This window comes from Puntigrus tetrazona, chromosome 7 (genome assembly GCF_018831695.1).
Source record: "Puntigrus tetrazona isolate hp1 chromosome 7, ASM1883169v1, whole genome shotgun sequence".
NCBI classification, from domain to species: domain Eukaryota; kingdom Metazoa; phylum Chordata; class Actinopteri; order Cypriniformes; family Cyprinidae; genus Puntigrus; species Puntigrus tetrazona.
Genome location: NC_056705.1, coordinates 32,136,125 through 32,161,480, shown reverse-complemented (window position 1 = coordinate 32,161,480; position 25,356 = coordinate 32,136,125). Strand labels below are relative to the sequence as shown.

The window sequence follows — 25,356 nt, the reverse complement described above, 5'->3', positions numbered from 1 at the left end:
AGCAAAAAAGTGCGAGTAGTGAAAGAGGGAGCCCCTCCCATCCCTACACGCTCGTAACAAATTACCGCCATACAAACAGTTTCTTTTCCAGCTTTCTGTTTTAATGAATTCGCCAGTACAACCAACATGCAGCACTAGCTCCAAAGCAAAATCTGACGAATGGGTACATCTGTTGCCTATTTATACCCGTGTAATGGGGAGTGCCTCAGGATTAGTTAACCACTTGCCAAATTTCATTGGTGTTTTCTCTTAATAAGAGCTAATAAGGGCCCCAAAATGTGCCAAGTGCCTACACTAGATGAAGTGAAATGAAGTGACCTTTAAAAATCATTTTTAATTTTTTTTCATAATTTAAAAGGTTTTAGTAGATAAAAAAAAAACATTCAAAGTGAAAATAATGTGTAAAAGTGCATGTAGCATTTAAAGACCCTTTTAAAACACCTTTAAGGGCATTAATGTCACACAGTCTGTCATCATCCTGCAGTATGTTTGTCATTAAGTAACTGCATGCAATGCAAAAAAATTCGGTGCAGGAGGCCTTCTAGGTTTGCATGAACTTCTTGTGTCTATGCGTTTTTTTCATGTATGTAGCAATAACAACATAAATATTAATAAAAAGTAAGAGTATGTTTTACAAGAAATACGTCATCAGTGAGAGAATTTATATAGCAGAATGAAATAATTCCTTTGTGTATTATGTGTTAATATTTTTACAGTTGCATTCTGAATTCATTGTTGTAGTTGTGTAAGTGCCCCTATATGGGGTTATGAAAGGTTCATACAGTATTTTGGTTATGGGAGTCCCCAACAACAGGTTGACATGCATGTGAGGTCAAAAAACACTTTTGTTTTCTTAAATATGCATTGTAACTTATTTCCCAAACGATTCATGGAACAATAACTTTTTCCAAACCCCTGATTGGTTCATTTCATCATGCCTGTAATGCCTGACAAAGCAACATTGAGTGCATTGGTGTTCAGCCAGCATAGAGAAAGCAGCTATTTTTACTTTTTATGAATTCACATTTTTATTCAGACCAACACGAAAGTCAACCAATGGTTTTACACAGCAAACACGTAGAGTTGTAGAAGTAATATGGTATATATGTTGTGAGGAACACAACACAAGGGGTAATCTTGTCATTATTCAGAATCTTGTCATTTGGAAAAAATAAGTTTTCATTCACTTGTTACACTGTGTTACACACTGCATGAAAGGTAATTTTCAAAAATCTCCACTTTAATAGCACCCTTTGGTTTTAGTAGTAAAGTATGTTTAGAGAAACAGAAATTAATTTCATAACCTGCCACTAAATGTCTGTCAGGCCAGATATGTCAGACCTATCTGTGTGAGCATCTACAATTCCTTATGAGCTGTAGTTCAGTAAAACAGTGTGTTTCTCCAGGTGGACAGGCATCTGCAGCGGATGGAATAACATTCCAGGAGTTGAAAATACAGAAGAAACTGTCCAGTGGTGCTCTTGTCACAAATCAGTCTTTACTGGTTCTACCCAGCCGTGTACCATGTGAGGTGAGACACACAAAAGTGTCTTTTTATAATGTGCAAAGTGTCAATTCTATATAAACTGAAAAAGTGTTTTTTTTCTGTTACTTAAAAGGACACTTCACCCAAAAATGAAAATAATTGTAATCACATACTCACACATGCATCACGTTCCAAACCCATTCGTTTTTAGAATTAAACTTGAAATATCTATCACCCCACCTAAAGCCGATGCATCTGTGTATACAAAACCTAAAACCTAGAAACTTTGTCAGAAATTTATTAGAAGTTTGATTGGAATGGTTTTTAAGGAACAGGTATGAAAGTTTCATAAAAAATACCTTCAATATCTATTCAAAATATATTTTTCAATGTGTTTAACAGACAATAATTACTCTTTTTGTGAAAAACGCCATTACAGCAACAACAGAATGATGGGTGTCTTAATCGCATGTCAATCCAGGATGATTCTGAAAAGAAAACTCTTCTGTTGCTATTGTAACAAACACAACTTTTCATGCATATCTGATTGAAAGATAACACTCATATTTCAGTGTTGTTGTTTTACTTGCCAGATGTTTCAGCTTAAAAGTATTAAGTTAAATTTAAAGACTGTCCACAACCGTTGTGACACTGTTCCAAATCCTGCCCCACCGCTCAAAATTTTTTTCATAAAATCACATTATATTTGTCGCAAATTATTGGAATGTACATAATGACTTCATCCTAGGCTTTAAGATAGTGTGTTGTGCATGTTTCAGCACAATGTTTATCTTTCTTTCAGTATACTTTTTATAGACAGCTAATAATAGCCATAGATTGTACTTTCTCTTTCCATTTTTTCCATTTCTAACTTTTTTTTCTCAAATGAATTTTTCTATGAACCGTTTTAACTGTTGTCTTCTACTGGGTTCAATACATGTGAGCTGTAGATGCAGCTTTCTTCTCCGGTGTGTGACAGGTTCTCACTCCACCCATCATGCATCCTTGAAAGTAGACTATTTTCTAACACATTTATCAATTTTTTTATATTGTCTAATATGACATATTTCAAATGTGCTTGAAAGTACAAAAACATATAGTATACAGTATATGCAATATTTAATTGTTTTGACCAAAATTATTGCTAGGGACAATTTGGTACTTGCTGGATATTGATAGGGGCCTATCAATATCTGATTACATAACTTGCATTACATTGCAGTTCTCCTAACTCTCACTATAGTATTAGAGGACTGGTAGACTGGTACAGTTAGAATCAGTTGACATATTCTTAAAATGTTACATATAGTAAGTAGAAAGTCTGTTGGGAATTCATCACAATTTTATTTTGGGGGTGAACTATCCCTTTAAGCATTTATCAGGCAACCACAATAAAATGTCACTAGCAGAATTTTATATACATTTTATACACATTTATATATGAAAATGTATATACATTTCATATACATTTCTATATACCTTACAATCCATTCACAGTCTGTCAGGGGCATACAGAGATGGTACTTTTAAATTTCAACTGGGCCAGAATTCAAAGAGCACTGTTAGTTAGAACTTAACACTGGCATCTAACTGAGCTATAGCTCTTCATAGTGTATAAGCTGGACTAAATATTGCCATGCTGTGTGTCTTTACAGAATCCAAAGGAGATCTTCATTATTCTGCAGGAGGCAATGGCCAGCAAAGAAGCAGAGGTGGAGTTCAGTGGGAATAAGCAGAGAGTGAGAGTGAAGCCTGTAAATTGGAATGAGAGCACACTGAAAGTCGCTGTACCTGGTAAAGATAGTTCAATTCATCCTGCATGTAAGAAAGCATTTGTAAGCGAAGAGCTGCTTTGTAAAGCTACAGCTGTTATTGGGGAAACTCAATTTCTCATGCTTAAAGCACCTCATACAGGCACAGAATGAATTAGCAAATTTATGGAGCAAACATATTTAGCTTGTTCTCAAACCCAAAAAAAAAAACAACAACTCTAGAAGGACTTAGCTGCTGTTACTGATTCTGTTATGATGTTTACTGAGGGGTTGTCTATAAAACAGTATGTTTTTTTTATACTTTGTTACATTTGGTAAACTATATTCCTGTAAGAAATTGACATATATTATCCATAAAATTATTGTTCAGTGGCAATATAATCTGTGTTTGCAGATTTTACTGCTGGAGATGTGATTGTAACACTTTACAGTAAAGGCCTTGTGAAAGGCAATGCCTGCTTACAATACTACACCATCATGGAAGATATTGTCCACTCCCTTCAGCAGGCTGTAGATCCTGTGAAGTTTATGTGCCAGGTAAGCACATCTTTGTTTGAGTTTCAACCCACAACCAACAAATGTCTTCAAACTAAAATTTCAGTTTATGCCCTAAAATATGCAAACATTTCTGCCTTTTAAATGTGAATTTGATGTGATCTTTATACAAACATAAAAAACACATAGAACATAACATTTAGAATATTTTAACAAACAATATTCAGTCAATTTATCAATTCACTTTACAAATTAGCTTCCACAAATTCACTGAATTTGAATTTCACAAACGTGGCAATCCAGCATTGCACATCTGGTAGCTACAGGATTATTAGTAGTAGAATACTGCTGCATCATCTCCATCTGCTGCTCCAGCAGGTGGTGCAAACCAGTGTTGATGCACAACAAAGCAACAGGTAGAGCAAGTGATTTCTTCGAAAAAACTAAAATGGAGCAAGTAGACATTATGATTACCAGGATCGTGATTGTGTTCATCACTGATGATTGTTCCCTGAGTAGCCTACACTGTAAAGAGGTTTAATGTGTTTAATTTAATTTCATTTAATTTACAGTGCAATAATGTCTTTACTGTATTTGTATTTACAGTATTATTACCATATTTTGATTTAAAGGGTTTATAGAGTTTATTTTCAACTCAACATTTTTATCTGTAACAAAACAATCCAGTTGTGGTACAGCACTGTAAACCACCATGCCTCCCCAAAAATCTCAATAACTCATGAGCTTTAGTTCTGATAGTATTATTTTTTATTGTTGAACATTTCCTTTTTAAAAACTTCACTAGCTGAAAAGAAGGGCATCACCGCATTCCTCTGGGGACTTTCCATCATATCAAAACATACATATACTGAAAAGCAAAAGTACCTGCAAGTATACTACCAGTCTAACGTTTTTGAACAGTAAGATGTTTAAGAAGTCTCTTCTGGTAACCAAGCCTACATTAGTTTGATCCAGAATACAGCAAAAGCAGTAATATTGTGACTCAAAATGAAAAATGTACTTTTTGCTTGTATTGTATTGTAAAATTGGATTTTGTGATATACTTTGGATCAAATAAATGCATACTTGGTAATCAGAAGAGACTTCTTTCAAAAAAAAATGTTCAATAGCTTTTGACAGGTATTGTAAATAAAATACAGCAAATATGAGTTTGTGGTCAGTAATTGATTCAAAACTGCAGATTTGGTTGCATAATCAATGTAACACAGCCTCAAATTAGAAATATGATCACATACCCTACAAAAACCGATAACAGCTGTGGTTAAACACGGTAATAAATAGACAGATAGACACGGTGAGTTTGTCCTTACTATAATTTACATGTTAGATGTGATTCACCTCATAGTAATAATCCTGTCGGATCCTTGGAGTGCGTGTACAGGTTGGCTGATCTGGTTTTGTCTGTTAAGGGTGTTGTATGTAGGCTTGACATTGAGTGGTTGAACTACGTATTGCAGTCCAAATTCAAAATATCAGAGACGTTTTTTTTTTTTTTTTTACGCATATGCAGGTTGCCAGATTCCTGCTCAGACCCCTTTATGACTGTGAAGATGTGACATCACAATTTTACGGAAGTCACAATGGCTCGTGAAAAATCACAGCTACTTTATGCAGCTGTGTGCAGTTTACTGTGATTTGAAAAATCCAGCAATGTTTACAGCTTTGCCAGTCTATCATAATTAGCTGAAGTTAATGGCTAATCTATGCTTTAGATGTGTCAGCTCGGTGTTCAGTGCATCTATATTGTGTTTAAGCCACCTAATGTCTTCTCTGTTATTTCATGGTAGTTGTGGGACTGTGCTTGAAGTGTTCAACTATTTATAGTAATTATTCTTTGTATAACATGTGCCACACAAACAATATGCTGAAATAGTAAACTTCTTTAGCAGCAATCATATTCTGCTGAGAACAAGAAACCACCATAATGTTTCTTATGCTTTGAAGGCTTTTCAGGTTTCTTCTTTGGAGAAGCTGGATCAAACTCTGGCTTCCTGTTTAATGCAGAAAATGCCGACAGGAGGTTTCCAGGGCTTGCAGCGTGATCTGTCTCCTACTGGAGGTAAGGATTTCTCTAGTTCTGAAAAGCTCTTTTAACCCATTTTAGGTCCACTGTTTTCAGATCGCCAAATCCATAGCAGCACAAAAAAGCTAATGCTGTCAGCACTTTACAGACTGTTAGACACATAAATTATAAATTATAAGTTGCCTCATCCAACAGAAGTGCATTACTGTGCACTTATTCCTTTGAGTATTTTCCTGCCCACTTATACATATACAGTATTACCCTGATCCACTTTCAATAGCTCCTAAAATGTAATAAAAAACTGACCCATTCGCTTTATCTAGATATATCATACTGGCCTTATTGTGCATGATTATTTGATGCATGTTATTAAAAAAATAGTAATAATAATAATAATAATAATAATAATAAAACTTCCCTTTTACCAAAAAAGTCACCCCTTTCTCGCTGATATCACAAATTCATGTTGCTACACATTTTAAACCCTTCCCTGCAACTGTCACGAATGAGCGGTCTGAGGCGTGCGGATCCATGTGCAGGCTTTTATTAAACAAAGGCATGGTCATAACAGGCAGGCGTCAAACAGGGCTAACAGATATATAGGAGGCGAGGCAATAACGAAATCCAGAGACAGGCAGAAGGTCAGGTCAGGCGGCAAACGATCAGAGAATCAGAGAACAGACAGGGTCAAAACCAGAAACTATAATCCACGAACGATCTAACTATAAGACAGGCGAAACAATGCAACCTGCAGGTGAGTGGCTTGCTGCAGTCTTTATAGTCCAGGAACAGGAAGTTAACGCAGAGGGAGTGGATGCAGATCACCCAGAGGTCAGGGCTCCCTCTGCTGGCTTGGTGACAGCAACCAACTGTATATATTTTGAATGTTACATGGAATTGTAATTACCTAGTCAGTTTCTGATGGATAAAATCAAGTCCCATCCTACTGTTATAGCTATTCATATTCTGTTGTGTTAAGAAACTGTTTTTTTGACTTAGGTTATTATAATGTGCACCATATTTACTGATTATGTTAATAAACTCTCTCTAGTTTGGTCCATTACCCTGTATTCATCCAATCCTCTGTTTGCTGTTTCAGATTTTATGCTGTGTTTTTGTATCTTCACATCCAATTGGATTATTGCATTTTTTTGATTAAGCATTTTTCTCATTATTCTTAAAGTGATGAGGGATATTGACATGTTCCCATCCTTTCTTTGCCTAATGTGTCCCAGTTCTTGCAACAATTATCATTCTTATTTGGTTTACAATTATTATTATTGTTTTCTTTATTTTCTAATTTTCTATAATCTCATTTGGTTTTACATGCCTATTCAAAAACATTACTGTTGCATGGTGTTTAAGACACCTGTTCCCTGGGTTGAAGTACAGATGGAGATATTAAGATCATGAAGCAAGCTAACTTTTCCCATTGTATTAAATGAATGCAAAGTCAACTCATTTAAATTGACCTCTATAAGATCTATACTGTAAAACATGAAAACTTACTTTGGTGCTGTATTCTAAGAAATAAATTTCCTTGTAAATAAAGCAAAGATTTCTACTTTCTACTCAAATTTAATAAAAAAAAACAACAACACATATTTTTAAAGTTTTTTAAAAATTTTTGCTATTTGTCTTCTCTTTTGCAGAATGTCACTCAGAGGACATTCCTACTCTCCTGCATTTTGCGGTCCAGCATGGATTGCGAGATCTGGCCAGTGCTTTGCTGCAGTGTCCTGGATCCCAGCAGGCACTTAAGATCCACAACCGCCTTGGACACACACCACTGGATCTTGCACACGTACATGGACACAACGAGCTCTACATCCTCCTACAAGAGTCACTGGTGAGTGAAAGTTCTGAAACATAATTATTTCATACACAGTCTCCATTAAAAAGCGTTATCTAGATATCAAACTGACCCATACAATTAGAAACAACACTGGAGGGTAAAGGTCAATAAAACACACCAGCTTCAGTTATATATGAAAAAGTGTTGGCCCCCTTTCTGATTTTTGTTGCATGTTTGTCACGCTTTTAATATTTAAATTTGTTTGATGATCTGAAACATTCATTAAAGATAACTCAAGTAAACATAACATGCAGTTCTAAAATTAAGGTTTTTATTATAAAGTGAAAACAAAATCCAAAACCACATGGCCCTGTGTGAAAAAGTGCTTGCCCCCTAAACCTAGTAACTGTTTGGGCCACCCTTAGCAGCAACAGCTGCAATGCAATCAAACATTTGCAATAAATTGCAATGAATCTGTTACAGCACTGTGGTGGAATTTTGGCCCACTCATCTTTGTGGAATTGTTGTAATTCAGCCACATTGGAGGGTTTTCGAGCATGAACATAACATCTCAATAACATTCAGGTCATTTCAGGACTTTGACTAGGCCACTCCAAAGTCTTCATTTTGACTTTCTTGAGCCATTCAGAGGTGTTTTGGATCATTGTCCTGCTGCAGAACCCAAGTTTGCTTCAGCTTGAGGCCACAAACAGAAAGCCGGACATTGTCCACTAAATGATGTGTTACTTTTGGACCCACACACCTTCTAAAAAGTTCAACTTGTCTCTTCAAGTATTTTCCCAAAAGTCTCAGGGATCATCAAGATGTTTTCTAGCAAAACTCAGATGAGCCATTATGTTCTTTTAGCTCAGCAGCTTTTTGTTTTAGAACTCTGATTGTAGATGTGTAGATTGTAGATTGAGATGTGGCAGTAATCAGGTCTGGATTTGGATAGAGAAATTGAACTTAGGTGTGATTATACCACAGGGTCACATGGTTTCTGTTTGTTTGGGGTACATTTGAACTCAGCCAAAATGCATACGAAATATTAAAAATACTACTACGAAATACTAATACTAAAATACTACCTCTGCAAATACAAAATTTATAGAAATGTTCATCTATAAAGTATTTACTAATCAAATAAGTATAGAACATAAACATTAAAATTACTGCCTGACAAATTAAACAAAAGAAATTAACATTTAAGATCTGGCAGGTTAGCCATGCTGTTACAAGTAAACCAGATGGAGGACTCCAGAAATAAGGGTCAGTGAGGTTCAAGGACATTTCTTGTTTTTCTCCTTTTATTCCACCTGCCCATTCAAGTTGACCACATATTGGTGAAAGTATGCATGTGGAGAACATATTGTAAAGCAAGTTACCCTCTAAGATTACAATCCATATTTGATTACTATTACTATCTACATTATCTATTATCTCTCCTGTACTAAAACCTCTCCAAAAGATGTTTGATGGACAAAAAAACAAAAAGAAACCCAGTGCATGCAGCATTAGTTATTTCATGCCCGTCTGCTCTGAATCTTGTAGTGGGAGGGACTCTTCAGTTAAAACGGTCAGAGGGGGGTTTTGTTAACTCTTAGTTTCACTTCACTAATGTTTTTTCCCCCCTCCATTGCTATGCTAATATGCATGTTTATGTTCAACAATCTATTTATGACTGAGATGAAAGAAAGAAGGAATATACTGGCATAGAGTGTTTAGTTTCTAATGTCACACAATCCTCATTTAATATGTATCCTAATGTGTATCTAGTAATCCATTAGCCGAGCTCAGAGGCCATTTTTTTATGGGCTGTCTTATTACATAATCCCATTAATACCAGACAACAATACGTTACACAACACATATAGGCAAATCCACTATTACTGCCATATTAATGAGATGATCAGTGTCTAAAGCACAGTGCAAATCCCTTCTGATTCCATAACCGGTATTAAATTCAAAATACAAAATACAAATGATAACAATAATGAGGAATTTGTAAAGGTTGGTGCTGATGGAGAGAAAATGTATCAGATTAGCATGTGAAGGATCATGTGACATAGAAGACTACAGTAATGGCTGCCTAAAATCAGCTTTGCTATCACAGCAAAAAAAGAGATATATGCTGTGCTGTCAAATGATTACTCACATTCAAAATAATGAAAAATAGTTTACATTGTGTGTACAATGTGTATATTTTTTATGTATGTATAAACACATGTGTACAAGTGTACAAACACATGCATGTATATATTTAAGAAATAATGTTTTTGTTCAATATATCTATATATAATATTAAATGCAAAAATCTAAATATTTAAATACATGAAAATATGTTCACTGTGTGTATCATTCTACATATATATATATATATATATATATATATATATATATATATATATATATATATATATATGTGTGTGTGTGTGTGTGTGTGTGTGTGTGTGTGTGTGTGTGTGTGTGTGTGTGTGTATAAGTAAACAAACTTTTTTATTTAGCATGAATTAACTGTTTGATAGCTCTGTATACATATATAGTAACTGGATACTGTGTTGTGGATGATGATAGTATGCTAATTTAGTTACTGCTTTGACATGACATGACATGACATCACCCCAAGATTCATGACCTGATTTTTAGAGTCAAGAAGTAAAGAAAGTTTTGGCACATCCAACTGTTAATTTCATCAATGCATTTGTAGAGGGAGTCAATAGGACTATAGTCATTTGGAGAGAAGGCTAGGTAGATCTGGTTATCATCAGCATGGCTGGGATAGAATATTTGGTTCTTTCCCATTGTTTGACTTAGTGGGAGCATATACAGGCTAAACAAGAGCTGTGCACGAATTAAGCATTTACAGTGTTTACAGTACAAGAATGTCTTTACTCTATTTGTATTTGGAGTATTATTACTACCGTATTTTGATTTACAGTATCAGTACTATAGAGTTTTTTTATTTAATTTAAACATTTTTACCTGTACCAACATTCTCATTCTCACATACTCATAAGCTTTAGTTCTGATAATATTCTTTTATTGTTGTATAACACTGGTCCCGAAAGAGAGGCCATGGAGTATATGAAGGAGGCTCTATGACAAGGGTTCATCCAGCCGTCCACTTCACCTGCCGCATCTACTGTTCTAAAGTAACAATTTTAAATATAATGGTGATTTACCTTCTTTTTGATTTACCTTATATAAGCTATTACTTTTCAAATTTGTTAAACAGTGACTTCAATACATAAACCATTTATTAAATACTATAAAACACATATCTGTTAACAGCATTCAGATAGAATGTTGTCAGGAATTTCACCACTTGTAAATTACCATCAGGTTCTCAAACAATTTTCGTTTATTCCAACAAATTCTTACAAACAGAAACATAGTTATAAAGAACCTGAAAATATATTAAAATCTGGCACACATATAGTTCATGCAATGATCTAATGCATTCAGCACACTTTAAAACAATTAATTTTTAACTTGCTGATACTTGACAGCGGTCGAGAGGGAGGACAATAATTATTATTCACCACAGTAACATACTGGGATCAGAGAAAATTGACATCCTTACTCTACAGTTTTTGTTCTGTTACAACTATTGCATACAACTATTACAGTTATTACAGCAACTTTTCTAACTACACCAAATTACACCAAAAGCTGCGCATTTAACAACACATGCACAGATACACAGATACACAGATACGTGACAGTGATTAAACAATGATTAGTCAGCTAAATGACTTTCAGTTGATAAGTCATTATTTAAATCAATATTTTTATTTTATCCACAGTAACACTTGCATATCGCTGTTTTAGGGTATAAAAACACTTCAGAGAAAAGGATGACTTGTTAAGTGAGACAACTTTTATTTCAACAATATATTGTTAAGTATACATTCATACATTGAAGTAGTAAAGAAAATGATTGTTACCAACAAACACTAGTAATGACATTACAGTTGGTCTAGCCAAAAGTGTTTTTGTGTTTTAGTTTGTCCTTGCTTTAGCTACTTTTTCAGTTTTGCGGTAAGCTGGTCAGTTGTTTTTATTTTTATATCTGCAACAGACTCCACCGTTTAAAACTGTTGTGTTAGACTATCTTACGCTGTTTTTTTAACAGATGAATCTTGTATTATATTTTTTGTTTTTCTGTTTATTTAACTCTAACGTACTGGCTAACATAGATTCGGTCAGGTATCTTATCAGTTTAAAAAATGTAGATGATACTTTTGCTTTAGATGCATCAATCATTTTCATAAATTTGGTTAACAACATTTAAACACACACCTAAACAGACAATAATTCTATCCAACATATGTTTAATGCTTTATTTTCTTAGTGGAAAAACCTTAATAAAATCTTCCCTTCATTCCCTGTTTAACAATTAATACACCGTTTCACATTTTAAAGTTTAAAGCATATACACACAAAAACAAATTCCCAAACAGTCATAAATTCCAAGTAAATAAACACCTGGTATCTTAGATGAGTGGGGGTGTACATGAACAGGTGTTCAGACCAGATGTACAAACAGGTGTCTAGTTATGGGACGGGAGAGAGAGCTGGATGTGGAATTTTTATGGTATGGCCATAAATCTAATTTTAGACACAAAGGACGTTACTCTCTCTTTTAGTGAATCAATGATTCTTGGTGTTAATTTTGTAATGAAACATTGCTGTGAAGAGAAGCCCAACGTAGCTTTGTTTGGAGCTGTTTTTGTGAAATGGGGCAAAAAGAAAATATTTTCTTAGCAAATTAAATCACTTATTTTAATATTAACTGTTATTAACTTCTTGTAAATGTCAATGAAAAAATGTAAAAGTCTAAATCTAAATGTACAGTATACATGTGTTTGTAAAGTCTGTGCGCGTAATAGGCCTACTGTAATTAAGAGTCTATATTTGGTGCTATCCGTTAACAATCCAATTTTAATGCACATGAAAACTCAATTCTTGATGCACAGAAGAGATCATAATAAAATCACTTGGCCTCATCCTCCTTAGCCTACCCCTAGCACTGCACCAAGACTCCCAGGGAATGAATGACTTCATAAAATGTGCAATGTAGCTTGGTTTAAATAAAAGAAAATGGCAAATGCATAAATGTAAATGCTAATTTCTGCAGTGAAAATGGTGACCCATACTTGGAAATTGTGCTCTGCATTTAATCCATCTAAAGTGCGCACACACACACACACACACACACACACACACACGTGAACACAGACCCAGAGCAGTGGGCAGCAAATGATGTTGCTCCCAGGGAGCAGTTGGGGATTCTGTGCCTCTCACCGTCGTGGTAATTTAGGATCAACAGACAACCGACTGTAAAATGTGTATACTGTATTTTACTGTATATTAACTGTTGAGATTCACTAAATTCATGGGACTCACCAACTGCATGCTGAGGGTGTCTGTAGTGACTATCTGCTGAGGATTCTGCCAGTTTTGGAAGTCCAGCAAGTAACTTTTATTTAAACCACAATCCTTTCTAGAAGCTTGTGGCAGTTCACGCAGCAGATTCCACAAGAGGCATTTTTTTGTCTGTTTGACTGCAGGCAGCTCTGTTTTCACATCTCCTTAATGTAAGTTGTTGGCAGTGGGAGGCAAAAGTAAAGACTTTTTCATTTTAATGTTTGTGCCAAAAATGTTTCTTTTGAGCACTGTGCTTATCTGCTGAAGTAAAAGAGAAATCAGAGAAATCTTAGACAAATCAGAAAAAAGTACAGAAACTGGGATCAAAGCACAGAGCAAAAAAACAAACCACACCATATGACTATGTGAGCATGGATTACCATTTTTGCAAAGCAAGTTATAATATATAAATGAAAATATTTGATATATTGCAAAAACAAAATTACAAAATAACTTAATAAATAACAATATATAAAACAGATTAAAAAAACATTTTGCCTATGTATCCTTTCATTCAGCCGAGCAGGGAGACCAATAGAGAGCCTGCATACATCTAAATGCATCTATTATCGTTAATGTGCATAGGGTATAAAGAGTAAAGCTAGTTATTCTGCGGTAAAAACAAACAAACAAACATATATGAAGGTCTTGCATACTGCTGCACTACTGTGTACTGTATGTTTCACTTTACTTCTGAATATGTTCAAGGTTGCTACATTTAAAATATTTTATGTAGGCTAATGTTGGGCAGTTTAATGTACAAGTGCATCATACTGTAAAACGTGTTTTTGTAGTGTTGCTGTGTTTGTGAGGATTTAAAAAAAACTGTACTTCTAATTTATATGTGAATACAAGGAATGTATTTCATTACTCTCCACATCTCTCCTCCATTTTGTTATTTTGCAAATTAATCAAAAAAAGTTTATTGCTAGAATTTAACATAGAGTTGCTAACTACAGCTCTGTCTGAAGGACATGGACGGGTCTAGCCTACAGATGCTTGTTCTTGTTGCCTAGCAACTGTGACAGCTGCTCAGTTGCTGTTGGTAAGTGGTAGTAATGATTGTAATAAGTGAATTTTTATATGCAAATGCATAAAACTAAACAGGGTTAAAGACATTAAAAACATGGTTTAAATGTGTTCCATAATAAAACCATAGTTCCCTCCACGCTCACCTCGAAGTTGGAGGTCCTGGGACTCAGCCCATCCCTGCGTCACTGGATCACTAACTTCCTGACCGACAGACCACAAGCCGTACAGATGGGAAAACACACCTCATCCTCCCTCACTCTCAGCACTGGAGCCCCTCAGGGTTGTGTTCTGAGCCCCCTGCTGTACTGTGTGGCCACTACAAACTCCACCACCATCATTAAATTTGCTGACGACACTGTCGTGGTGGGCCTGATCTCCAACAACGATGAGATGGCCTACCTTCAGGAGATCAACAACCTGGAGAGATGGTGTCAGGAGAACAATCTGCTCCTGAACGTCAGCAAAACAAAGGAGTTAATAGTGGACTTCAGCACGAAGCAGGTGCGCTCTTACCATCCCATCAAGATCGATGGGACCCCAGTGGAGAGAGTGGACAGTTTCCGGTACCTGGGTGTTCACATCACGCAGGACCTGTCTTGGTCCTGTCACATCAACACCCTGGTGAAGAAGGCCCGGCAGCGTCTATACCACCTGAGGCGCTTAAGGGACTTCAGACTCCCATCTCAGGTGCTCAGGAACTTTTACACCTGCACCATCGAGAGTGTCCTGACGGGAAACATCACCTCCTGGTTTGGAAACAGCACCATGCAGGACAGGCGAGCCCTTCAGAAGGTGGTGCGGTCAGCTGAGCGCACCATCCGCACTGAGCTCCCTGTGCTGCAGCACATCTACAACAAGCGGTGCTGTACCAGAGCCAGGAAGATCGTGGAAGACCTCAGCCATCCCAACAATGGACTCTTTTCTCTGCTGCGTTCAGGAAAGCGCTTTCGTTCCCTGAAGGCAAACACAGAGAGAATGAGGAGGAGCTTCTTCCCACAGGCCATTCGGAGTCTGAACCAGAGAACACCCAGCACCTAAATACCGGAATTCCCATGTTCACCCCTCTTTCCCCAGATACTCGCCACTTACTTTGGACAATTGCACTAGCCACTTTGCACTGGACATTCGCACAGCCACTTTTACATTTTACACTTTATATTCTACACTTATTTACACTTTATTTTTAAACTTTGCACACTTTTTTATACATATTTTTATACATATTTTATATTTATATATATTTAAATTCTGTTTTCTGTTTTCTATTTTGATGCTGGACGGTTGTAAAAAACATTTCACTGCATGTCGTACCATGTATGTATGTGTATGTGACAAATAAAATTTGAATTTGAATTTGAATATTTGATTTTTTAAATTGTGGTCCATTCTTCTTTGAACTGGGACACAGCTAATGTCTAAGTCTAGCTTTTCTAGTTTATAGTCTGTTTCTTTTGTGTCTCGATCCTTGCCTGGTTTATTTTGTCTTGTCTGTCTGTCTGGTTTATTGTCTGTTTTAGATTAATTCCCGTCTTGCTGTTTCTGACTCTGTTTGCCCCTGCCTGGACTATTACTCATGTACTGGATTATATACCTTTGCCTCAACTGGCTGTTCAGGTCTATGCAATTGTACATATTGCTTTAAACTTGGGATTTCATGTTTTCATTCTCTTGAACCCATTCTTTCCTTACTTTCTCTCTTCCTTCCTTCCAACTTGTACGAATGTGTGAGCGTGTATGTTTATGTGTTAGATTAGATTATTTCTTAAATTTATCCAATAAAGCCTCATTTATATTGAAAAGAGAAGTGTTTTGTGCTTACAAGTTAATGTCTTAAACTGCCAATCTTGTTACGGTGCTAATTAATAGATCATCCACACCTCCCTTTTTACCAAATAAAATAAACTCATGCGTATTCTCATTCATTTGATCATAGTTTTGCTGGAAAATCCAACCATGGCTTCTGCCACGATTGAGGGGTCTGAGGCGTGCGGATCCATGTGCAGGCTTTTATTAAACAAAGGCATGGTCAAAGCAGGCAGGCGTCAAATACAGGGCAAGCAGGAGTATCAGAGGCAAGGCAATAACAAAATCCAAAAACAGGCGAAGGTCAGGTCAGGCAGCAAACAATCAGAATCAGAAGACAGGCAGGGTCAAAACCAAGGAATCTATAACTCGGAAAACACTCGGAAAACACTCGGAAACTCGGGAACAACAATAGTACAGGCGAACAATGCAACCTGCAGGTGAGGGGCCTACAACAGTATTTATAGTCCACAAACAGGAAGTAGTTGCAGAGGGAGTGATCACAGATCACCCAGAGGTAAGAGCTGCTGGCTTGGTGACAGCTTCGCATAAAGTTTTCTGAACCCAAGACTCTATTTTAACCTAAGACTATTTTTTTTGCAGTTATCCAGCTATGATCCTTGGAGAGTCTTTGGCCACTCAAACTATCCTCGTCATGTGCATTTATACAATATAGTCACAGAAAAATATAATGTAGGCAGATTTGTAACATTTCCTGTTGCCTGGAACACTTAATTATTATTGCCCTAATGGTGAAAATGGAAATTTTCAATACTTTAGTTTAGTTTATGATTTAGAATGCGTTTTTTGAGCGCCTATTCTAACAGCTGTTTTTGAGTGCATGGGTGTAAATGGCTAAGGGAACCCCAAAGTATGATGTAGGAGGAACCCAGCGAAGAATCAAAGATCAAATAAAGCATAATGACAGTGAATAAAAAATTGTAAATTTGTCAACAGGTGCCATGTTCAATCTAGCAGCATCTTAGAGATATCTAATCAGTAAAATAAGTTATTTCTCCACCAAATGCATGTGACGTCATTATCAAAGGCTCTATGTTGTTAAACTAATGTGATTCAAATGACAGAGATGCGATCATGTTCGGGAAACAGTCATGACTAGCTAGTTCATTTCCAATACAATGCATCATACTATGTTGGTTAATCAATGAGTTACATCATTGTTCGGGAAAGGCACCTCAGAGCCGTGTTTTCCGATAACAATTGATCATTTTACTAACGCCTTTATTGTTTCACGTGTGTTTCTCAAAAATGCACTTAAAACTATCGCACATAGCCATGCTATAAGTGCTACTTACTTACTATCCTTTGGTCAAGTGCTGAAATGTCCATTCACAGAATGGCTCATAACTGTAGTATACACTAGTTTATTGACATTTTTATTTAATGCTACTTTCCAGACCACTTGGACAATATAATATAACATAACATAATATAATATTTTAGGTATAATATTAAAATTATAGAATAATAACAATAATAATATGGGCTCTATGTTTGTCATGTTTCAAAAGTTGTAATACATTATTACAAGTGACATTTTGTCAACATCTCTGTTACTGTATATACAATACAGAATTATTCAAACAGTTACTGAAAATCACCAAAAGATTTATTTTTTCAAATTCCACAAGTTGTAGTACATTGTTCCTAATGGACAGACTTTAAAGTAAAACTTGTCAATATCTCCTTTACTGTATGTGTTGTAATTGATTAATTACTCCCCACCTTCTTTCAGTTCTCCCTGATTGTGTCCCTGTGTTAAAAGCCTTTTCTTTTTAATCCTTGATGTCCGTCCTCAAAGTAAGTTGTGTGTAAAGTATTATGTTGTGTTTGACTCCAGTTCTGTTATTATTAAACTCACTTTTATTGGAATTTGTGTTGAACTTTTTCAAGAAACATGTATTGTTACACTGTACTTCACCAAAAGTTGTTCCAAAGGCTGCAGTACATCCCCTGTGGCCAGACTGACTTACTACTGGTATAAATGTGCCAATATCTCACATACTGTATAAACAGTGCATAATAATTATAGAATAATTATTCTTTAGAAACAATGTGTAATTCTGAAAAAGGTGTGTGTTTCAAAAGTTGTAGTACATTTCTAGTGGCCAGTCTGACTTACTATATATAAAATTTTGCTATTACTTTCTTTAGTGTACATACAGTATGTAATTAATCTCAGAAATTTTATCAGAAATTAATCTCACCATTTGTTTTAATGCAGCCTTGGGCTGTCTCCAGAAATCACATGCACATGGACAGGTTGCTCAATGTGTGACTACTGGGAAAAAAATATTTGTAATGTGTTGCAATACCGAAATTTGAAAGGTTGACTGGACCTTTGTAAATATATATGTTTGATTTAAGACATAAAAACAAAATACTTGAAAAGGGTGTTATTTATAACAGTGGGTAATGAAGGTGATTAACTAATGGGAACAGGAACCAAACCAAAAAAGGCAAACAGGAACTATGACACATTACAGATATCCCCTCTCCTGGAAGGCACATCCCACACCATAACAATATCATCAGGGAGGAGAGGAGCAAGTGTCTTGGAGGCCGATGCAGGACAGGAACCATGGGAAACCGGGGCTGATCAGGGAGCTTGGGAAGCCATGGTAGAGCTGGCAGTTTGGGAAGCCAGAGTGGCCCTTGGAGGAAGCTTTTGAGGAGTAGAGCTGACTCGGCCTATTGGAGATTCAGGAGACTCAGGAGGGCTGGACAAGAACAGCGGAGACAAAGAAGTCTTGGCCACAGGTGCGGAAGCACTCGCTCCAACTCACTAAACATATCACACTCAAAAATTCCACATAATGTTCCAATGGTTGTCCCTCCTGTAAATTCTCAGTCCAGTTCATATTTATTGATCCATCTTCTGTCATAGTTTGCTGTTCAGTATATACATTATGGGGTGTTGCTGTCAAAATTTCACCTTTAGTGAAAATCTTGAAGTCAGTCTGGCCACTAGGAATGTACTACAACCTTTAAAACACGAAAAACCCTTTTGATGAATTTCAGTATTTTTTCTAAGATTACGTCCGTATTGTATGTACAGTAAGAGTTATTAGTCTTGTAACTAAAAATGTACTTATGTCACGTCCTGATAAAAAGGCAGACACCAAATTCCAAGTAATGGTTTCTTTATTAATACAAACGGATTTATCAGCGGGCAGCCGTAGAAACAAACATAGGCTGGGTTCCAAAACTCGTAGAGAAACAAACTTAAGGAGAAAGTTTCAATAACTTCCCTTCAAAGGGTCAGAGAGTTCCAGGGTTCCTTAGGACGGCAGATCGAGAGAGTAAGCAGACGGACTGGCAGGCAGAGCATGGGTAGAGATGCAACCTTGAGATCAGCCGTCGAGTGAATGTGAGCATGTGTATATAAAGGGGAGCAGTCGGAGACGCATGTCCCTAGTGGAGACCCAGACCATATCCCTGGGTTGGTAAGTGGGGGTGTTGGATCTACGGGTGTTAGTGTGGTACCGATGTCTCCGGACTGCCTGTTGGAGATGGACGTGAGCTGAGTCCCATACCCTTTCACTCTCTCGGAACCAGTAGTCTACCGCTGGGACTTCAGATTGCTCGCCGGACCAAGGGAACAAGGGAGGTTGGAAGCCTAGGATGCATTGAAACGGGGTTAGGCCGGTGGTGCTTTGGCGGAGGGAGTTCTGGGCATATTCAGTCAAGGGTAGATACTGGCTCCACTCGCTCTGGTGTCGCCCTTGCCGACATCATCGGCCGACATCCAGGGCCATGTTGGGCCACCAGTAACGGTTTTGGAAGAGTGAGAGGGTTCGGTGGCTACCTGGGTGCCCTGAGCCCGGAGAGGTGTGGAGTCCAGCAGGGATAAGCGAAGTGTTGATGGTACATACAACTTCCCTTCTGGACCTCCCGGCGGAGCAGGTCCGGCGTGCGTGGCTTCTCGAATTTGTTCATCAAGGGACCACAGTATAGGTGCAACAAAGACTAAAGCGGGTAGAATGGTCTCAGGTTCCTCTGGGGTAGGATCGGGTTGGTGGAGACGAGAGAGAGCGTTGGCTTTCACATTTTTACTACCGGGACAATAAGTTATCTTGAACTGGAACTTGGTAAAGAATAGTACCCATCTTGCCTGCCGGGAGTTCAATCTTTTGGCTTCCCTGAGGTACTGTAGATTCTTGTGGTCTGTAATGACCTCAAAAGGGTACCTAGTTCCATCCAGCCAGTGGTGCCATTCTTCCAGGGCCAGCTTAATGGCTAGTAGTTCCCGATTACCCACGTCATAATTCTGCTCCGCCGGGGATAGTTTGCGGGAGAAGCAGGCGTATGGATGGAGTACAGAGCGTTCACCTTTCCGTTGTGATAGTACGGCTTCTACCCCAAGTGTTGCCGCATCCACCTCTACCGTGAACGGCAAGCTAGGGTCCAGATGAAGTAATGTGGGTGCGGAACAGAAGGTGGACTTTAATCTTGAGAAGGCCCTTTCAGCCTCCGATCCACTCAATCGTCTTTCTGTTCCATTTACATTTACATTTAGTCATTTAGCAGACGCCTTTATCCAAAGCGACGTACAAATGAGGTAGGCATATAGAAGCAAATTAATATCAGCAAAAGGGCAGTAGTGCATAAGTGCTCTTGAGTGGGGTCTTGTCTTACCTAACGCAGACACAAGGCTTCTTTTTTTTTTTTTTTTTTTTTTTTTTTTTTTTTTTTTTTTTTTATAAACAAGAAAAAGGATAGGAAGGAAGAGGAGAAGAAGAAGAGAGTGCTATCAATGTTGGGTCAAGTGCAAACGAAAAAGATTAGTTTTGAGTTGGTTTTTGAAGATTGCTAGTGACTCTGCTGCCCTAGTGGTAACGGGCAGATCGTTCCACCAGCGAGGAACAGACCAGGTGAAGGTGCGCAAGAGTGATTTTGCACCTTTTTGTGAAGGCACTGCAAGACGCCTTTCGTTTGCAGAGCGTAGGCACCTGGAGGGAACATATGATTCAATTAGTGAGTGTAAGTACGAGGGAGCGGAGCCTGTGATTGTCCTGTAGGCCAGCATCAGGGATTTGAATTTGATGCGGGCATCTATAGGAAGCCAGTGTAAACTAATGAAGAGGGGTGTGACGTGGGCCCTCCTTGGTTCGTTGAAGACCACCCTTGCCGCTGCATTCTGGACCATCTGAAGAGGTCTGGTTGTAGAGGCTGGGAGGCCAGCTGTTCCAACATAGTAGGGAGGTGAGCGGAGCCGTGATTACGAACTGCCGCTACCTTCTGAGGATCCATGCGGACTCCGGATGAGGTAAGGTTGTACCTCAGCCATGGAGGGCTTGTGAAACTCGCATTTCTCCGCTTTCAGGTACAGCTTGTGGTGTCACAGGCGCTGAAAGACTTGGGTTACATGCCTGCAGTGTTCGGTGAGGCTGGATGAATAAATGAGAATGTCATTAATGTATATTAGTACAAACCAGTTTAGCATGTCACAGAAAATTTCGTTCATGAAGTTCTGAAACACTGAAGGTGAGTTTGAGAGCCCGGATGGAGAAAGTCTCAATAACTTCCCTTCAAAGGGTCAGAGAGTTCCAGGGTTCCTTAGGACAGCAGATTGAGAGAGTAAGCAGACGGACTGGCAGGCAGAGCATGGGTAGGGATGCAACCTTGAGATCAGCCGTCAAGTGAATGTGAGCGCGTGTACAGGTGTTTATAGTTAGTAATCGGGTGATTGGGATCTTAACCATGTGACTGGCTTGTCTGATGATGGTGGTGCTGGCGTGACAACTACAGATTTTGGAACATATTAAATTATTTTGATGAATTACAGTATTTATTATGTACTGTATGTACAGTATGGAAAGTATTACAAAATTAGCAGAATTTAAGTTTTCTAAGAATAATTTACTGTATGTACAATAAAGGTGAAATTGGCAAACTTCTGGCCACAAGGAATATACTACCTTTGGAACATGAATATGTGTGTACTGTACATTCAGTTTGTTTGCGTGCGCGTGCGCATCTGGATCTGGTGATCTGTCCACGGGCCTCATCTAGGTGTTCTGGTCTCTGATAAACATAATCTCTGGGTGATGATCCACCATCTTTTCTGGGTACAAACTAAGAAACAGACTAATATTAGCGTAGATGCCGACGTAGATGCTGACTTGGAGTGCTATGTGACGTGGAGTGCTATGTGGATGCAGTAATACAAGGAATACCTGCAACGTCCCATAAGATTAACTGTATCAGAAATGCTACTGCAAAGGATGGTGAGTTACAAGCTGTAATCAAGCTGATCAGAGCTGGATGGCCACAACACAGAAGCCAAGTCTCAGTCTCCAAAGTGGAGCTTTCAGAGCATGAAGGTTTAGTGATCAAGGGAAGGAGAATCAGTGTGCCAAGGGCAATGAGAAAGGAGATACTGGAAAAGATTCACAAAGGTCACCAGGGCCTTACAAAGTCTAGAGAAAGAGCAAAGGAATTGGTGTGGTGGCCAGGAATTTCAGCCGTCATAAAGAACATAGTGCTGTCATGTCAGATATGCCGTGAGCTGAGAAATAAACAGCAGAAGGAACCCTTGATCTCCACACCATTAACAGATAGACCCTGGAAAAGGATTGTGGCTGATCTTTGTGAACATTGTGCAAGGAATTATCTAATTGTGTCTGATTATTATTCCAGATTTCTGGAGATACTGCACTTACCTTCCACAACATCTCATGTCACACAAAAGTTAAAAGCTGTCTTCGCCAGATTTGGAATTCCAAATGAGGTCGTAAGTGACAATGGTCCTCAATTCTCTAATGCTGGGTTCCAAGAGCTGGCCAGGCAACTGGATTTCATACACATTACATCAAGTCTTCACCATTCTCAGGGTAACGGTCACATTGTAAGGGCTGTGCAGACTGCAAAAAGAATCGTGAAGCAGACAGATCCTTAAAGATAGCTTTCATGTGCTATCGATCAACCCCCTGTGCCACTACAAGAGTTTGTCCAGCAGAACTTCTCATGGGAAGGAAATCAGAACAACACTTCCAACCCTAGAAAAGAATCTTCAACCCAGGTGGCCAAACAGGAAGTCTGTCATGCTAGAGAAACTAGAGAAAGACAGGCAAGCTTTTTACTACAATTGTCGTAATGGAACTAAAAACCTGTCAATACTGAGACCAGGGGATACTGTTCTTACCAAGCTGGACCATGAGAAGATCTGGTCTTCACCGGCAGTCATCAGAAGTGAAAGTGTGACACCTCATTCCTATGTCATTGAGACGGAACAAAGGGTGATACTGAGATGTAACCAACGTCATTTTCAAGCTGTGCCAACACCAAACAATACAACCAAACAGGCTGTACAAACAGATTCAAACAGGTTCAAACTGAGACTGTGCCAACCCAAGCAGACTTCTAAGCCTGAACTTATACTTACTAGGTCAGGAAGAGTCAGTAAACCTATTACCTATAAAGAAGTAGGAAGCTATATGCTCAGGAACTAGTTAAACTGGGCAGGGGTGAAGTTTTAGAATATTTAACTGTTTCGTTCATTAGAACAGTAAGAGTTACATTGCTGTAATTTAGGATTTGGTTTATGTTTGTAATCTGAAGCATGCTGTTTGCCTTGCTTGAAAATGTTTTCTGTGAAGGATCACCAAAAAAAAAGTGAATTCTGATACTGTTGCTTTAATTCTCAGGTACATAGATAATAGGGGAGGTTGAGAGGGAGACTGTGTAGTATGTTGAGGGTTGTTAATAAACGTGTTCATCAAAGAGGTTGCCTTTACAGACATTTTACACTACCATACTTGTAATAAGGTGCAGAGTTTACAGTTTTAACTATATAGAGTTCACACAAGACTAGATATTGATCTGAAATATCATCACTTTTCTGCAAAATTTCAACCATATTAACATTCATTCCATTCATTCCGAGTATTAGATCTAGTGTATGATTTCGACAATGAGTAGGTCCTGACCCCAATGGAGTTCAGAGTTTCTAAGAAAGCTAATCCTAAAGCATCTTTTTCATTATCAACAGGTTGGTCTGCCCCAGAAACTCATCCAATTGTCTATAAAACCTATGTTATTCTGTGGCCACCACTTAGACATCCAGCCAATGAGACCCAGCAGTCTGCTGTAAATCTCATCACCATGGTAAGCATAGAGGGGACCAGAGCATATTACATAGTCTGACATCGTACTGGCAAATTTACACACCTTTTTAATGTTATCGTTTATAGCAGTCCTAGCAACGACAGTACAGGTTAATAGTAACCCAGTCTCTTGTATACCACTCCTTACTCCTTAGCAGAAACACTTCCCATTGTTTCTGTTTATGTACCTTGAGGTGTGTGATGCTTCCCTGCTGACGGATCTTAGCTGGCCCCTGCTCACAGCCTGTTATTGAATTTACTTATCTCTTCTCCTTGTGTTCTGAGCACTCTACCTCACTAGCTATTCACTATTCAGGTGTGCCAATGTGTCTAGTCCATAGACAGCACATAGGCATCCAGTCTTGTAACCTCACTAGGAGCATCTGGAAAGAGAAAGGAACAGTGAGACTGTGACACAATTGGACACCTGACACCCAGCCTGAACCACCAGGAGATGACTAACAATATCTTCCCCTTGGCCCACATCCTCAAGGGCCTCAGACAGGAGGTAAATGAACTGAACCTGCAAGTCACAGAGTTCCACAGGGAACTGAAACCCAATCAGCGAGAGAAGGCATAAAACGGAAGGCAAGGAACCTTATGGGATGGCACAACAGAAGGAAATCACCGGCCATTACGAGACTCTAACAGCTGCTGGACACAGAAATAGCCTTGAAATAGCCCCCAGACATAGGCCGCTGTCAAAGAAACCAGGGCTTCCATACCAGCACACTTAAAAACAGCTTTTATACATTAGTGCACTCAAGTGTAATATAAGTTGTGACATGGGGTGAAGAATCACACGACAAGGAGAGCTCAAGAAAAAAAATACCCCAGAGGGTGGATTTATTAACAGTAAATGATAATACGTGATGAAGTGGTTCCAAAGTATAGTCCTGGTGCTGTGGTGATCTTGTGCTCTTGTGTCCCTGTGTCCGTGATGTGGGGAGTGAGGCTGATCAGTCACACACTGCTGTCTGAGAAGGGATAATAGAGACAAGCGTTAGTTCAGACTGCATTGGTGATCTCTCTTCGTCAGTGGCGTCTACCTGCTACTTTTGTAGCCAGCTCTTGGTGAGGTGGGTCCGATCAGCCTGTGCAGGGTGCGGCCAGGTGTTTCTTGTGTGATTTCAGGGCGACGCTGATTAGTAATCGGGATACTCGCCACAAAGTGTACAAAGGTAAAATGTTGAAAGTGCATTTTAGTTTAGTTTATTTTAAGAAATACTAAAGAATCATTTTTAGTATATTATGTGCAAAATTAGTGCACTTTAATTAAATTTTTATTTTTTTTTACTTGGGTTCACAATTTGACAATTTGAGTTAAATTAATTGAGATGCACCTGTATTCAGGCACGCCCTGAAATAAC

The 25,356-nt window shown here is 38.2% G+C and overlaps 1 protein-coding gene across 3 annotated transcripts in view; it reads left to right on the top strand.

Moving 5' to 3' along the window:
* LOC122349782 (B-cell scaffold protein with ankyrin repeats-like) overlaps positions 1–25,356 on the top strand; it is a 53,173-nt gene that overhangs the window by 8,787 nt on the left and 19,030 nt on the right. For 2 of the 3 annotated variants that reach the window (XM_043245943.1, XM_043245941.1), the window contains exons 3-7: positions 1,407–1,531; positions 3,142–3,280; positions 3,653–3,795; positions 5,719–5,833; positions 7,450–7,646. In XM_043245943.1, the coding sequence (XP_043101878.1) occupies positions 1,407–1,531; positions 3,142–3,280; positions 3,653–3,795; positions 5,719–5,833; positions 7,450–7,646 (719 nt within the window). The remainder of the gene's footprint in view (positions 1–1,406; positions 1,532–3,141; positions 3,281–3,652; positions 3,796–5,718; positions 5,834–7,449; positions 7,647–25,356) is intronic. The other variant, XM_043245942.1, reaches the window with a different exon arrangement.